The sequence below is a fragment of the Atractosteus spatula genome, chromosome 22, assembly GCF_055471065.1.
Source record: "Atractosteus spatula isolate fAtrSpa1 chromosome 22, fAtrSpa1.hap1, whole genome shotgun sequence".
In the NCBI taxonomy this organism is placed as follows: domain Eukaryota; kingdom Metazoa; phylum Chordata; class Actinopteri; order Semionotiformes; family Lepisosteidae; genus Atractosteus; species Atractosteus spatula.
Window position 1 is genome coordinate 10,305,422 of NC_142727.1, and position 16,693 is coordinate 10,322,114.

The 16,693-nt window shown below is 43.7% G+C and overlaps 1 protein-coding gene across 4 annotated transcripts in view; it reads right to left on the bottom strand.

Annotated features, from left to right (window-relative positions):
* The window catches only part of LOC148816777 (cell surface glycoprotein MUC18-like), a 49,363-nt gene extending 41,162 nt beyond the window's left edge, over positions 1 to 8,201 (bottom strand). For all 4 annotated transcript variants that reach the window (XM_088939723.1, XM_088939724.1, XM_088939721.1 and 1 more), the window contains exon 1: positions 8,084 to 8,201. In XM_088939723.1, coding sequence (XP_088795849.1) covers positions 8,084 to 8,147 — 64 coding nt within the window. In that variant the 5' untranslated portion in view covers positions 8,148 to 8,201. The remainder of the gene's footprint in view (positions 1 to 8,083) is intronic.
* Between the last annotated feature and the right edge of the window lie 8,492 nt (positions 8,202 to 16,693).

Consider the following 16,693-nt stretch of genomic DNA (forward strand, 5'->3'; position numbering starts at 1 on the left):
AAACATTGCAGATTTCATTTTAAAATAGTCTATTCAATGCAAAACTTTCAAGGATGATAACTATTGAGAAATGCTCCGCTATTCAGACTGTCAAACAGGCGGAACTTTGTCAGATCAGGTTGTTTTGTTTTAGCCACCCCCTTCAGCAATGCTGAAAGATGTCCTGTCTTGGTCTGGACTCCCGTCTTATTTCATCATGTCTGAAAAACCTGAGCACTGCAAGGTCAAGGATCTCTTCACGATGATGAAGTCGTGGCACAGAATGCAAAGTGTCAGGGTCAGCGACATGCCAGTTCAATCCTTGAGGCACATGTCAACCACTACACAGTACAAGAGTTCATCCTGCCATTCTTCAATAGTTATTCCCAATCACGGGGAATTTACTGTAGATGAGCAATTTAGGTTTAACTGTATCAGTTAGCTGAGCACTAGCAACGTAACCCCATGAATTGTAATGATATTTTGTGGTGTCTCCATTGAAAGGTTTTTGGACATTGGATGGGGAGACTTATGGCTGGTTTCTTCAGATAAGTCATGGACATGTGTGCTAAAGTCTCATCCATCTAGAGTATATGTTGTCCAATACACAAATTTAGAGTCGCCAATTATTTTTTAATATCCAACCAGACTGGAGCAGCCAAATATGTGTTTTTCGTGTCTTAGCTCACGGCTAGAAACCCAGCAACCGCACACGGGAAAAAATAAGGAAGGGTAGACAGACTCTTTCACCCTGCCCAGCTTGTAACCATTTGTCTTTCAACACTTTTACAGGCACCACAGCCCCTACTTGGACCCGGGACCCCACATAGGTCCCTGTGAGCCGAGAGAGTCCTGTCTTGCTAAGCCCACCCTGTATCCAGCAGCGCTCAGCCAGTTGTGCCCTGCCGATTAGGAAATCCTGGTCACATTCGGCATTCGAGAGACATGACACGGGCTTGAAACCAGGATTACAATTGAACCACGCAGGAGGCCCATCTAACTATGTATTAAGCTACCAGGACTGTGGGATGATCAAGGCATGTGAGTGTTACTTCAAAGTAAGATTTGCCATAATGTTGTGTTATTTCCTAGCTGTTCAACTGCTAATACAAACTAAGGTCACTACTGTACTGTACATCTAAATCTGTCAGTAAGAGAATCACCCTTCAGGCCCATTTAGAGTCATCATCACTGTGTAATGAAGCCTCCACAATCACATTAGACCCAGTCTGTTTTTCTTTCAGAGAGGCAGAGGGACTGGGAGGGATGTATTATTCACGCCTACCTCACAAAACCCATGTTATTGCCAAACAGGCTTAATTAAATCTGATGTACAGGGAGCTGAAGCTCTTTGATCAAATCCAGAGACAGAAGGCAAAGGGGGGGGAGGGCAAAGTGCTGGGGGAGCTCATCAAGACACTGCGCTGAGCTTCAGTCCCCTCCACTAGACTGCAGTACTCAGCTTCATCTCTTGTTCTGATGCCCGTTCTTACCTATGCAGTCTTTCCATACCGGTTCTGATGATGAAAGTCAGTTATGCAATATTTCATTCATTGTTGCACATCCATCCATTATAAGACAGCTGCTTACTTTTCATAGGAACTTTGGCAACCTGGAGCCCAGTATGAAAAATAACTTGTATGGACAGTGTAGTTTAAGATAGCTACTTTATTGTCCACTGGTGTGGAAATTTGTCTTGGGCTTCTCCCACAGAAGTACAAAACTCACAAGGAAGACATAAAGAGTCACATAAAATCACATGAAATCACAACAACAGTATATGATGCATATCATATCATATAATAGGGGGAAATACATTAACATACCTTCATTGAATAGTTTTATTGCAGAGGGGACTTCTTTGTACTAATACTCAGTAAAGTATAGAAGTAAAAACACTTCTAAGATTTTTCAATATGCAGATCTGTGAGGTTTTTCTTTATTTCTTGGCAAAAGGTATAAACTGGGGCAGGGCCAAATCAGACCCTACAGTTCAACTATTTTATTTTGCTGTTTATTTTGTTGTTTTTGTTGTTCACTAAGTGCATTTTTAAAATCTCTTTCCCCCTCTCAGAATTCTATTTATTTGCGCTGTGTACAGCTGTAGTAAGGAGCAGGGTCAGAGGTCAGTACACCTTCTTCATCTGTTCATCAGGTGATGATGAGGTTGACTCAGTAAAGCACTGTGGATTAGACGTAGCACTGCCTTGAATCCATCACAGGTGGCCTTTCTTCACAGTGACTGGGAAAACTCTACAAGTTGCACGCTTTGATTTTCTGTCTGGCTGGACTCAGATTTGAGCTGATATCCAGAACATAGTACAGAAAAAAAAACAAAGCGTGCCAAAAATAAGGAAGCAGCTAAACAAAGTCTTTTTTCCCTCCTGAGCAGAAATAAAGCATGGCACAATTTTGTCAAGTCCCAGACAGCTTTAAAGACGTGTAAGTAAATGAAACAAGAACAGTCTGTGTCTGCAGCTCTGCGCTGTCTCAACAGAGAGGTTTTGCGGAACTCACAGGGAATTCGCTCTTTATTCTTTCTCTCTCTGCTTCTCAAAGATTCTCCGAGTAAGAGTCAGATTTTCCTGAGCATCACCCTAATGGCATTTCATCCCTATCTCTGCTGTGCTAGTGCAGGACTGGAGTAGTGACGTTTTCAAGTTTTTTTTTAATCTTGAACTACTAGAGCATTGTTGTCTTGTAAGCTGTGACTCTGGTAGGCAATGCTTATTATTATTATTACTACAGATTTCTCCAAATTTAATTCCCCAATTTTAAGTGGGCTCATACATTAATCCAGGTGGGTAGCTGCATTAATCCATTAATCTTTACATTAAATACATTAATCTTTTGTCTCATTCACAATAATATAAAAGAAATTTTCGTTGCCTTCTTGGTGCCCCCTATTGGTAGTCTCCCAGCATTGCAGGTAATGATTACCACCCTGCTGCCTTGTACTATAATGCCCCTTTGAGATTCACTGGTATTGACTGACTGTAATAGAGTGGCTAGGAATGATGACATTTTCTGCTACATTCTTCCGGGCCTGGAGCTTGCCTGATTATTATTAACCACACATAATTACTCTGATGTGGGTTTAAACATTCTTAATTGTTCTAGTAATTGCAGAAGCAGTAATGAGTGTTATATGCTACACAAAAAGCATCATAACTCATGCTGAGCACTGTACTGGGTTTAACAGCATTATTCGAATGCAGATAAGGATCCAGCAATTATTGTTGATGACAGGATTCCATATCATCAGACACTCCCAGACACACTGTTATCCATGCGAATCCACAGGATTTTCAGCGACAAGAAAGCCCACAATAAGGAAGAGTCAGAGCACGGATGAAAAGTCCATTTACAAAATGGCACAGAGCACAGTGACATAACCGGGCTGACCAGGACAGGCTGTGACGCGAACTGCATGGGTTACAGGAGACCTTGGTAACGACGCCTGAGTGCCAGAGAAACAAGAGACTTTTTCTTCTTCTTTCGCATACCCCCGACGGCTGAGCCAGAGGCAGCAGCTCCCCTTGCACAAACCAAAGCAAATGAGTTATTTTCCACTGGCTAATTGTGTCACAACAGAGAATTCGCACGCTGGCGTTGCTCCCTGGACACTGGGCATCTTCTGCCTTCTGCACGTTGGGGAAATGTGTGATTTAAGACCCTCTCCAGCTCCGCTTGTTAGAGCAGAGCAACAGCAGACCCAGAAAAGGCCTGCTTTGAAAGCCTGAGCTCCAGCAGAATGACATAAACATTACGCGTCGTATAAACAGGATGAAAAGATGTTCTTCAAAGCGCGCCAGAAGAGTCTGGAATCACGCCGTTCGTCCTCCTCCACACTCTGAAGCACCTCACGTCCTCTTTTTAAGAGCACAGTTCACCAATCTGACGCATACCGGTAAAGTGCGCACCCCAGCCACCCGCCCTGCCAGTGTTCTGACTCTCTTTGACTCCGTTGTGACTCAGTTTGCCCCGGTGTTTTCCATCTCCCGCCACGCAGCTCATATTTGCGCGCTGGGCCGCATCGTTGTAAAAGAGCCTTGTGCGGACGGAACAGGCTTTGTATTGTCCGGTCGCCAGCGGAGGTCAGAAGTTCCCTTCCGAGGCAGGAAGTTCCGAGCGCAGCGCCTTTGTCGGCCCTGTCCCTCTCGGGGCGTGACGCACCGTGTGTGAACTTTTCCGTGACAGGAGAGCGACTGCTGCGATTCCGAGGGCCGCTTCAGACTGGGCAAGGGCTCAGTCAGGGCTTTGACAGACTTCCCGCCAGCACGACTCGTACCTTCTCCTGTAAGCGCCCTGGCATTCCCACGCGTACTAAATTCCACACACGCTCATCGGGGAACTAATTATCCAACCACGTCTCTCTCTCCTCCTCGATTTTTAAACACTCTTCTCTGGCTTACCTACGCTCACTATTGAGAAGTCTTCCACAGCTTCATCTACTATTCCTCTACTATTCTTGAACTGAGTCCTTTGACATCCCAACCTGGTTCTCCTACTTTTGACTTCGCTCTTGCCTAACAACTTGGATTTGGAATCTTGGATTTACTTTGGCTCGAATTCCCTTCCTCACGGCTTCGGACAGGGGTCCAACAGCTCACCCCTTTCAGAGGACGCCCGTGCTCTTGGTCATTTTCCTCTGCTCTTCCTGACAAGGGTTAGCTTGCCAAGATAAGCTGCCGGAGCGCAAGGGCCTCATTTTTAGAACCTAACTGCCGGTTGAGTTTGTGTGGTAGCTGTAGGTTCGCTGTCACTAATAGAAAACGCATTTCCTCTTTGCGTACGGCAACTCCAATATCTGTTGGAAAGGTACAATAATGTAACATAATTGGATGTCAAGCTGTACATACTGTTTACAACTGAAGTGACTTTCGTTATTTAGTGTTAACTGTCCCCAAACACTAATCAATTCCATTTTCCATTACACTGCACTCACCACTAAGACACAGGGTAATGCTTAAGGTGACTCAATGCTGAAACCCTGCTCCTGCTCCTCACTGCAGACCCATGATCTCCAGTCCCATGGTGAGAGGCTTAAGCCTTAACGCCTGAGTGCACAGCTCACTCGGTGTCATTACCAACAAGGAAACAGCGACAGGAATTTAAGCAGCTGAGGTAATATATTTTACCTGAGTGCTGGTTCTTTTTTACTAGACTGGGTGGCTTCCAGCCGTAGGTAATATAACTCTGGCTCTTACAATCTGAGAATTATTCGAGGTTATTATTTCCACAGTTTGGATGCACTAGACCAGACCACAGTTACTCAGACCGCTGGTTTGCGTCTGTTCCAAACGCCAGGCGCTATGAAGTAGAGCTTTTAAAGAATAAGGGGAATACAGGCCTTCAGTGGTTCAGGAGTAAACAGTAAAGATCAGTATTCTGATGAATATTATCCTAAACATCAAGCTGACCACTTTGGCCAGGTAGATGTTTGGCTCATTTTTTTGTACTTCAGTTAAACCCGAATAGCACTGGCCTTTGCTAGTCTGTTCGAAACCCAATCTACAGTATTTCCACCTCGACTACTGGCAATTTCCAGCATCGGATTCTCCTTCTTGTCTTTGGGCGACGGGTGGCTCTGTGGCTAAGGATGTGGGCCTGTGACTGGAAGGTTGCTGGTTCAAGTCCTGCAGCTAGCAGAGGAATCCTACTCCGTTGGGCCCCTGAGCAAGGCCCTTAACCCCAGCTGCTCCAGGGGTGCTGTATAAATGGCTGACCCTGTGCTCTGACCCCAAGCTTCTCTCTCCCTGCCTGTGCCTCTTGTGGAGAGCAAGCTGGGGTATGTGAAAAGACAAATTCCTAATGCAAGAAATTGTATTTGGCTAACAAAGTGATCTTATCTTTGTGGTCCATTCCGGTCTTTTGGATACCTTGTTTGCCCAGAGTGCAACACTCATCAGTTAACTTCCTCCTGGCCTTGTAGGACATCAGTGCCCCGAGCTAACCTGCCCCAAAGCGTCACGCTAACTGCGTTACGCTCTCCGACTGACAGCGGGAACAGGAGAGAGTAATGAGTCTCATGGAGTAGAGGTGATCCCACAAAGAAAAGATCCAGAGAAAGTGACAGTCAAGATCCCAGCAGAAGCTGGGAACAGAGACCAGAGCACGCTGATAACGGGGACAGAGATGGAGGAGGTGGATGCCCCCAGAGAGGAAGATGACCGCAGCTGTGATGGGAGGGGAGGATGGAGCTGGGAAAGGAGCAGGGTAAGGGTGAGTTCCTCTGGGGTCACTGCTCAGAGTGAGGGGAGAGCCCACACTCTCTCTCACACACACTGATTTTAAAAGAGAAAGCTGTTTCTATGGTTACAATGGGGGACACTACCACTACCACCCAACCCTAACCCCGCCCTCCCTCATTCAGAAGACAGCTTCGGTGGCTCTCTGCCTGCCAGGAGAGCCAGGCTGCCTGTTCGCTCAGCGCAACACGGCCGGCACCACGTTTAGGCGCTAGCAGTACCGCTGTCCATCGTGGTTCAGAAGGATAACAGCCCGCGGTGCCACCGGCAGACTAGCTCAAGTTTGTTAAACCCTGGCAGTTCCTCTGTTCCGAGATCCTGGAGATACGCTACCGAAAGTCCTGGCGGGGTAATCTTCGATTTCAACCACTTCACTGAAAGCGTGGGGGCTCATATTTTCCACAGCTTTCACTCCCCTGCCGCCCCCGTAAGGAAAACAAGTGAATGACCTTTACTTGGAAAAACATCCCTGCCTTTACAAGTCTTAACCAAGAACAAAAGGTAAGATTGGAATATTTTAGAGCGACAAACAATACAGAGGGTCCTTCCACAAGAAGAAAGGCTCTCTCTAGCAAATTCCGGATCATGGAGACATTTAGCAGCACCAGCAGAATTGAGATCAAGTTCAGTAAAAACACATTTACAGTTTGTCAACTTGCAAGTTCCTGCATTTGCCCTGAAAATTCAGCCTTTAACCATTTTTTTTAAAGAGGACTGACCCGCTGTGGTTCTGGTGTCAAGGGTGTATTATGAGTGAATACATGACCTTGTGTCAGAACTGCTTTATGAGCGAAAAATTGTCTTCTGTCTCAGAGTCTCCCCTTCCTTAGTGAACTGATGGCCCCGAAGACCCCTCTTTTTCGGGAACCCAGTGACGGGAAACGCGAAATTCTGACCCTCGCCCGGAGCGCTGTTCAAGGTTTGCATATCCTGCTCACCGCAACCTCTTCTACAGACACTGTGCCCTTCACACAGATTATAAGGGGGCTACAAGATGAATGTTGTGGTGTTTTATAATATTAATCGACCCAGGCCAAAATAAAGTTTTTTTTTTCTTTTGAAAGTTGGATCTTAACGTTGTTGTTTACACCTCGACAATTGTGCGTTCCCTCAAGCTCTCTTTATAGTGCTATTTCCCAAGTACTTCATACAATGCTCTTTACCTGCAAAGTTCCCAACCAAAAAAAAAACATTCATGAAAGAAAACATCATCAGCTGTTGTAATAAAACGTGGCAATTTAATGAGATAAAATGCAATGTGAAGCATTCTTTTGTTTTTTACATACACTTTTTTAAACAGTTTTTTTTCTTAATGCGTTATCTGTATTAGTTTGACTTTAGTTTCCCAATTCATTTCAGCAGCCCCGGGAGTTGTTTACTAACAAGGACGGACACACGCTGCTTCTTATCGACAGTCCCCTGCGATCATCCCCAAACGGGGTATTATATTACGATATACAACACTTTCTGAGCGAAGCAAAAACAACCGAAAAGCACGCCACTGTGTTTGGATTCATGTATACATCAACAAAAAAAACGAACAAGTCATTCTTGGTCTCCACTTTCACACGATGCGCATTTCAATCTATAACAGTAGTTCATTTTTGCACATATTGTGTTTGCTAAAAGCCGTGTGTGGACATGGATAGAAAGAGAAACAGCAGAGGAAAAATACTGAAACCGCAGAGCATCCTCGCAGTTAATGCAGCACGGTTTAGAGGAGATGGAGCTGCAGTCGGTACTACAGTAGTGCCCCTTTCAAAACGTCCTGCTCAAAGTTTTTTTTTCCTCTCCTTTATGTAAATAAATATTCGTTCAACTATTTTTAACAAGTCGATGCCGCTTGTACCTACCTTGCAAAGTCGCGAAAACGGAGCAAAGGGCAAGGACTGATGAAGTGGTCTTCAGCAGAGCCATGATTTCCGTGCCTTATCCTGTACCGAGGCGAGAGTGAAGTGCGGAGGTTCCTTCTGCTACAGCAGCGAGATACAAAGAGAGGAGGGAGGGGGGTCGCTGCGGGGGTCTAGACTGTACTGTCGGGAGTCAGAGTTGAAAGCATCAGAAAGGAGGGAGTTTTCTGTGGAAGTCAAGACTGGATAACGTCGTTGTTGGTTTTTTTTTTATTTGTTGGGTGTAACAGGTGAGGGACACCGAAGGAGAGGACAAAGAGACGAGTGCTGCCTTCTGCGAGCTGTTGAACAATGCAGATAAAACAGCAGACGAGTGACATTCTGAATAGGAGCTTGAGGGACTTTTTAGGAAGCAACGGCAGCAAAAAAAAGAAAAGGGGACGGACACGATTAGAGAACTCTTGGGAGAGACTGCTTTATAAAACAGGAACCGTGTCTGGTATTAAAATAGAATTTCCTCTTCAGTGTGTTGTTCTTCTAATCAGAATATTTCGGGAAAGTATAGGAGTATTGAAGAAAAAGGAATAGTTACAATAAACGTCTAATTAATTGTTTCATTATTATTATTATTATTATGATGATGATGAAATGTATATCGTGTTTTATGTGTCTTTGTATATATGGAACGTCTGTATGTGTTTAGTGTATTAGCAACTCACCGAGTCAAATTCCTTGTATGTGAAAACTTGGCCAATAAAGTGATTTATCTATTATTATTATTATTATTATTATTATTATTATTACTCACCCGTCAATGTGTGTGTCAGGGTGTGTTTGTGCCTACGGTATGACCGAGTTGTAATGCTGATTACGTGAGGTTATAGGTTTAGATATTGAAGCTTCTGCTTTTCAAACTGGCCGGTGGACTAACGGTCTTCGTGGAGTCTCCTGCTGCGTGGCTCCAAGAGCGAGGGCGCACATGACGCACGTCCAAAACAGGTGTAAAGTCACGTGGGTCCTCGTTTAGCAGCAAACAAAGCGAAAATATGTCGGTGTAGTTTGCTGGTTATGATTGCCTTAAAATGCAGTTCAACCACAGAACTTGGTCAAACTCTGATCGTCCGTGCATCTTTTTTTTTACCGTGACCTTTACGTTGTGCCCCCATACACCTGCGGTTTTTTTTTAATCTGGGCTCGCAAAAGCTCGGTGACGCACTTTAAATTCCAGCATCACCCTGTTGCAGTCCCGTCCTGAGGTAGGTTTCATTCATGGCAACCATTTTTAATCTTGAGCTGGATGCGTGATACAATTCGAACAAACATTTGGGGAATGCCTATAGTGTTTGCCCATTAAACGTGTTTCGTCTTTAGCTTTTATTTTCTGTCTTTATGCAGTGCGCTATATTATGAACTCCATCGTGTGATAAAGAAAGTACTGTGGGTGTAGGTAGGTTATTTTTTTTTTAATGAAAGGCCTTCAATCCCAGCAACACCTGTTAATGTATCATTTTCCTTGCTGGTGGGGGTCACTTGCTGTGACCAGCGGCACCCCTCAAACACCCTTTTTACAAACCCTTTACAAAGCCCTGAGCCCCGGTCAGGTCACAAACAGCTGGTGCTACGCTGTCCTCACACCTCCACTGATCGTGGGGGAGGTGCGATCCCCTGGCGTGCGTGTATGAACAGCTCTGATGGTTTTTCCTTCAGGTGCCTGTCTGCTCTTTGTAGTTCAGTAGCAGAGACTGACACCTCAGTGATACAAGCAACAGACCCCCCCCACAAACTGTACTGTAAATATATACGAACACAACAAGATGAGCCGATTCTCACTTCCAGTGGCTAAGGCCTGTTTTTTGTTGGTTAAGGGAGTTGCTGAAATCTCTTTTCTGAAAACCCCTAGCATCAATTGGGAAAGTGAATTCTCCTTATTGCGCATAGTTACTGAAGTGGTCAGATTGTCCATCTCAAGGTTATGTTTTCTTTGTAAGAGGTATGCCCTTTTCTCTGCAGTAAAGCAGCAAATGTACATGCATTGCCTGTGAGCTGTGACCTTGAGATATTTCAGTTAGTTCTTCCCCCGGAGAATCTGTTTTAAGCAGACACAGAAAAAGATCTCGCAATACGACACAGTATGGGAAAAAAAAGTTATTCATTGTGAGGAATTAGGTTGACCCTCCTGTTTGTTTTTGCTCAAGAAGTAGTACAAAATTATTACATTACTTTCAATAATTGCTTATCCAATTCAGTGTCACTTTGGCCCAGTGCCTATCCCAGGAGGCACTGGGAGCAAGGCAGGATACACCTTGGACAGGACACCAGTCCATTGCAGGGCAGAGAGACACACACAGCAGGGCCAGTTTTCCCAGAAGCCAATATGCCTACCAGTACATCTTTGCACTGTGGGAAGAAACCAATGTGAACACCTGGAGAACATACAAACTCCACACAGAAAGCACCCCAGAAATTGAACCCAGGATCTCGGCTCTGCAAGGCAGCAATGCTAACCACTGTACCACCATGTTACTAAATTATACTCTACTATATTGCATTCTGTATGCTATGCTATACTAATAAATACTAAAGTAGTTCAAGTAGGTAGCTGTGTCAGCATGCGTAGGCTGCAGAGGAGCAAGTAAAGGTTTATTTTATGCTGAAAAGACCAGAAAAGAAACACAATGTTTCAGCTGTGGAGCTTTCTTCGGGTGTGTGAACCTTCACAGCGATTTGTTCCAAGACCAGGCTTTTTAACCACCTCCTATTCCTTTACAGATGTCGTCATTATAATATCATTCCTAAAGAATTTCGCCTGAAATTTAACACTTTTTCCTTTGACTCTGACACCACCCAGAGTAACACTCAGCGACTTCTACAACAATTCTTAAGGAAACTAATGCTTTCTACCATTTTCTCACTCAAACAACAGATTACTCTGACAACAACAGCAGAGAAGCTAAGGAATTTATATGGCTGACAGCTCCACATCATCTGCCCTTTATAACTAACCTCATCAGATCTCTCAACTCCAAACTTGACCAGTTCCTCACTTCCGAGAAGGATAAAAAAACTCAATCATCTACACACAGGAAGAAGGCTCCACAGCTGAAATGTTGTGTTTCCTTTCTTTTCAGCATGGACTAAACCTTTTACTTTTTCCTGATTAAATACTAAGTTTTGCAAGTTGTTTATGGGCACATCAGGATACGCACAAAACTGCTAAACATGTGAACAGGTATAGAAACTTTCAGTTCATGTGTCTTGTGGCACATTATTTCAGGATCCTCTAATCAAACACACAGTCCCATCTTCTTCGGCATTGAGCCCCAGATGGAAAGCAGGTGGAGAGCGGACTTGTCCACTTGTGGGGCTGTCACGATCTTCAGGAAGTGGGCGGGACTAGAGAGACACTGTAGCGCGAGCCATTCACAGAAACAAGCATGAAAGCAGAAACTGACACGACTCACCAGAGGAGACGCAAAGTGTGCCTTATACAAGAGGATGTCAGCATGAGTTAATTACTGGTTCTCCAGGGGGTTTTGGTCTGTAGTTGTGTAGCCATGTGATAGGTGCTATATGACAGATGTATACATTATACAGTGTATACAAATGAGGTGTCTGCAGTCTGTGTACAGTGGCTCCAGTGCCTCTGCACCTGGCTCATCAGCTCTGTAGTGCTTATTAATTATAAAGCCGACAGTCCATTGTATTTCACTCTTGTTCTCTGGCACTCGTTTTGTTCTGCAGCTACGAAGGAGCTTATGTCGTTGTGGTCCTGTCTCGCAGAGGCAGAATGGAAGTACGGTAGTACTGTATGTTACTGGTTTCCCTGCTTGCTTTTCTTATGCGTTTTGTGTAATCTAGCCTTGTTAGTGCATTTGGTGCCCCCTGTTTTTTCTTCCAGTAAGGCAGTTTAAAGCAAAGCAGAGAAAGAAAAATGCTTCTCATTGTGATGGGTTTTCTGTTGTCTGGTGGGGAGAACAAGTTTTGAAGCTGGGTCCCTAGGGGAGATGAGCGATTTAGTGCCCACTGTCCGTGCCTGCCAACAGTCGTTGTAGATCATATGCAACATTGTGCCAAGGGTGCCACATTTCCAGGAAGGGTCACCAGCTCACAGAAACTCTGTGCTTGGCGATCCCGAACCGAGTTGAGTTAGCGCTGAGAATGACAGGTTTCCAGCATACGAACTTCACAGTATGTTGGTCTTCCAAAATCTACTTCTGATCAGCCTTATACTGTGCTCTGTGCATTGGAAGATCCAAGCCCATGGCATTAATTATACCAGGGTTGACGTTAGTTTTTACTGAATCGGCAGAACTCAGAGGAGTGAGGTCATTAACTTAGTGTCAAAAGAAGGATCTTATTACACCCCTTGTGATTAATGTTTATGTCATTTTATTATTTTTTTACTTTTTAGTAGTAGCTTTAGCAGAAGCTGGGAATTAGTTGGAAGAAAGGATCTATACATATAACTCGACATGAAGAGAGTTATTTAAATGTCATTTTTTGGGGAAGGTGACTGACCATAATGTGAAAACTGAAGTAGACATTGTGGCTTATTCAAAATAGCCCCCCAACACACATATCTACACCACTATTTGGTACATTAATTCTATGTGGTACATAAACCTTTGCTTAGAGAGGGACAGCCCCTGGACCTGGGACCCCCAGAAGTTTATTTTTTCCCAATGGGAGGTGTATTTTCCTCTCCTCCGTGCCCACTGGGTCAGCTGTGGTTCTACAACATTGTCAACTGCTGTATAAGTCTGTAAAACACTCAGTGCCATTGAGAAAGGGACAACAGCAAAAATAAAAAGGCAAAAAAGATTGACTGATTCACACCTTCTGTATCCAGGAGCAGCAGATCAAAAGAACAAAGGGTTTCTGACTGAAGTAGAAGCAGCTGTGGATCCTTACCTTTTTTAACACCTGTACCTTTACTGAACTAAAAATCCAGATCATTTTTCTAAATATGCAGGATGGATGCTTTCTTGAAACCCTGCTTCCTGCCACAAAAGCAAAACCCTTTGCCTAGGATTGAGTCAGAACCAATTCAGGACAGAGTCAGGCTATCTGGAACAGTTCTGCAAGAAAACAACCTAAAAGGCAATCAGCCATCACTAACTAACAACTAACAAACTAACAAAACAGCAGTGGTGGTAATAATAACACCCTGATGATCCCAAATCAGTTCAGAACACTCATTCCTAGCTGCTGGGATTAGATTTATGACATTTTAGACACTCTGGTTATCATTTTTGCGGCACAGTGGCACAGTGTTTGGGTTTCCTGCCATAGTCCAAAAACATACTGGTAGGGTAATTGACTTCTGGGAAAACTGGCCCTCGCGGGAGTATGTGCGTGTCTGTGTCAGTGTGGGCCCCACAATGGACTGGCGTCCCAGTCAGGGACGTGTTAGTCTGAATGTATGATCTTGTCTAATTCAAGTTGTCTTTCACTCTCCCTTGTCCTCTTTTTCAGCTGTATCCATTTTTTTTTTACATGTGAACATCTCAATGAAACAGACTGTAAGCAAACTGTGACTCCCCCTTTCCACACACCCACCCATCCCATCTGTTTTGTGCCTCCTTTCTGCCAGGGGAGGGAAAGCAAACATTCAGTCAGGAGAGATAAGGGACCTGACAGCAAGGACTTGCAGTGCAATCACCATCAACACACAAATAAATTGCCTTCTAATGCAGCCGCTGGCAGGAACAAAGCAAGCAGCACAGAATGTGTCATGAAGTGTATACAGTGCTGCCGAACACACAGGTTAATTCTGTACACCAGGTCAGCTATACCTACAGAGGGAGATATTAACATGTGTGGTTTCAAGATAATTGGAAACAGCACAACACCAAACGCAACATGGAGCAGACACAACCATCTGGTAGTTTAGTCTCGTGGGTAGTGCATGGCCTGACACAGATGCTCATGTGGAAGGCTGAATATTTTTAACCCACAGGCATGGAAGGTCTACTGGACAGCTCCAGTGCTCATCATTCCCTAGTTTCTTTGCTGTTACAGATTCCCGTGAATTTTTGTCCTTTGTATTTCATTTTCTGTGCCGTCAAATATAGGCCGTGCCAGCTGAAAGACCTTCCAGAGAATTGTCCTGATTTTGGAGGCAAACGCCTTAACGATGTGTAGCTCTCATAGTGTCTGTAGAATGTCCTACCACTGCAGCACTGCTGTTCATCTGACACCATTGTCTGTTAAACGCGCTGAATTAATTCAACGTATGAATGAATTATCACACCCTTTCAGATACAGGCAGGATTGCCCATTTCTACCATGTGTAAGAAGGCAACAAACCCATCAATACAGGTACTGTCTGTTACTAACCAAGTGGTTTTGTCATCAGAGATAAACTGTTGTAAAACAGAATAAAGAACCAAATAAACTTAAGCAAATACCATCATGCACTTTATGTCATGAAGACATCCTTTCTGTTGCTTATTATAACATTTTTTTCTTATTTCTACAGAACTAAAGATCTGATTGGTGTTTTTTTTAGTAAGAAATCTCAGACAGAGACAGTCACAGGTATCACAATCTTTCTTTTTTCTACACATCAGATCATAATGAAATCTGGATGGGCTGGTTTTGAAGTTCCACTGCCTGGACACCATAATTGTACAATGGCACTTCCTCCTGGGGATGTCGTCACAGTAGATCTTATCTGTTTCTAATCATAATCCCTCGTTTCCGAATTTAGAACCTTTGCCCTGGTCACTTAGGAAAGTTCCATAATCCAGTGTCTGTATAGAAAAAAAAGATTGAAATGATCTGAAAGATGGGTGTCCCTGAAATTTCCTGAGCATGAAACGGCCTATTTTAAAAAGAAATGTGAGGAAATCTGTTCACACAGGTGGAAAGTAAATACACAAACAAAGTTATTTAATCTACTGCAAACAAAGGCAGCCAGCATTTCCCCTGAAAAGAGGCTCTAGACAGTATTTGTACTCTGAAGTGGAAATATTGAAACCATTGTCATGAAAGTTCAATCAATAGGCTGGAAGAAGAACGTGATGCATGAAGCATCAATTGTTGTATGAAATATATTTTTTTTCTGTACTGCTTAACATTCATAATATCCAACTAAATTAAACCATCCAAAGACATACTGGTAGATGAATTGGCTTCGTGGAAAATGAGCCTGCTGTGAGTGTGTTTGTGTCTGTGATGGACTGGTGTCCCATCTTGCGGCTGCTGATAGCCAGGATAGGCTCTGGCTCCCTCGCAACCCTGAATTGGATAAAGAGGTTAGGAAATGGAAGGATGGAGTATTGAAAAGACCTAACGAAGAGCAAGCTTTAGTAGGCTTTTGTCTATACCTGTATGCAACCAAAAAAATAAATCAGCTTTAAGGCTTGGACTTGGGTGAGCAGAAGGCTGTTTTGGGTGTAAAGGCGGTGTGTATTTGTGCTTTACCAGAGATGATGAGGTCCCCTTTTTTACATGCAGAAACAGTGCAGAAGAGATCTATCAGCACGTACTAGCTCCGCTGTGAACTCAACGGCTTTTTAAGCAAATTGGTTGTTTTGCACTCTTCTGTTACTAAAAGCGACTAGATCTTACTCTTATCCCATTGCTTCAGTATTTATCTGTGATCCAACTATGAAGAGTTTCATCACATCCCTTGAGGGAAAGTGCAGCAAAGATACTGTTATCCACCCTTATTGGATATAACACTTCATATGCAAAAAGGGCATTGCAAGAACTTTTAGGAAATGATCTCAGAAAACCCCTTTCTAGGATGGAAACGTTCAGATATTTTGGGGTAACTTCCTGCTCACACCTAGCACTCAAACCACAACATTCCAGAAATACCTGTTTAGAATAAATACCACTCCAGTATCTGAGCTACTGTGTTCAACAAGCCATTTAAGTGCTGTCATTCTATAAATAACCATCTCCTACCACCCCAATCTCTAACCTTATCCAGAGGCACTGTCACTGGACTGTCTCTTAAAGCAATCTTTCCCACTGCTTCACAGTCCCACTTTAAAGATGGCTACAGACAGGTGAGTTCTGTACCTCGTGCTCTCCTCCATCCTCTCCTTAAGGTCTCTTCATCCTGTATTAAGTACAATCACATTCAAGCATACTGCAACCATTTCGCATAAATGGCTATTTTGATTGCTGGAAATGGTTTTTCTTTTCTCTTTCCCTTCTCCCCTCTCTTGTCCTCTGTCCACTCTTCCAGCTCTGTCACAATCTCAGGTTTCTTTCTTCTCCTCTTCTATTCTGTTTCCTATGTGCTCTGCCCTCACCTGAATTTTTAGCTTTCACTCTGTCCTTCTCGATCTGTTCTATACAAATGAATTCCTCTCTGTATCTACTGTGCAGCACAGGAGCCTCCTCTAAACTAGGCTCTAGCCTCCAGACATTTCTGTGAATTGCTTTTACTTTTAATTGCTAACATTTTGTTTTGTGCAATTAATAAAAGACCAATGCACGCATAAGGAAATTAAATTTTCTGCACAGAAGTACAAGGAACAAGTGTAGTGTAGACTAAACAGTCACTAAAGTCATTTTCTCCAGGTCACGTGACACCAGTATCATATATCGGAAATCTGGTAGCAGCAATTTGGGACCAGTTGGAGTTAGACTGTA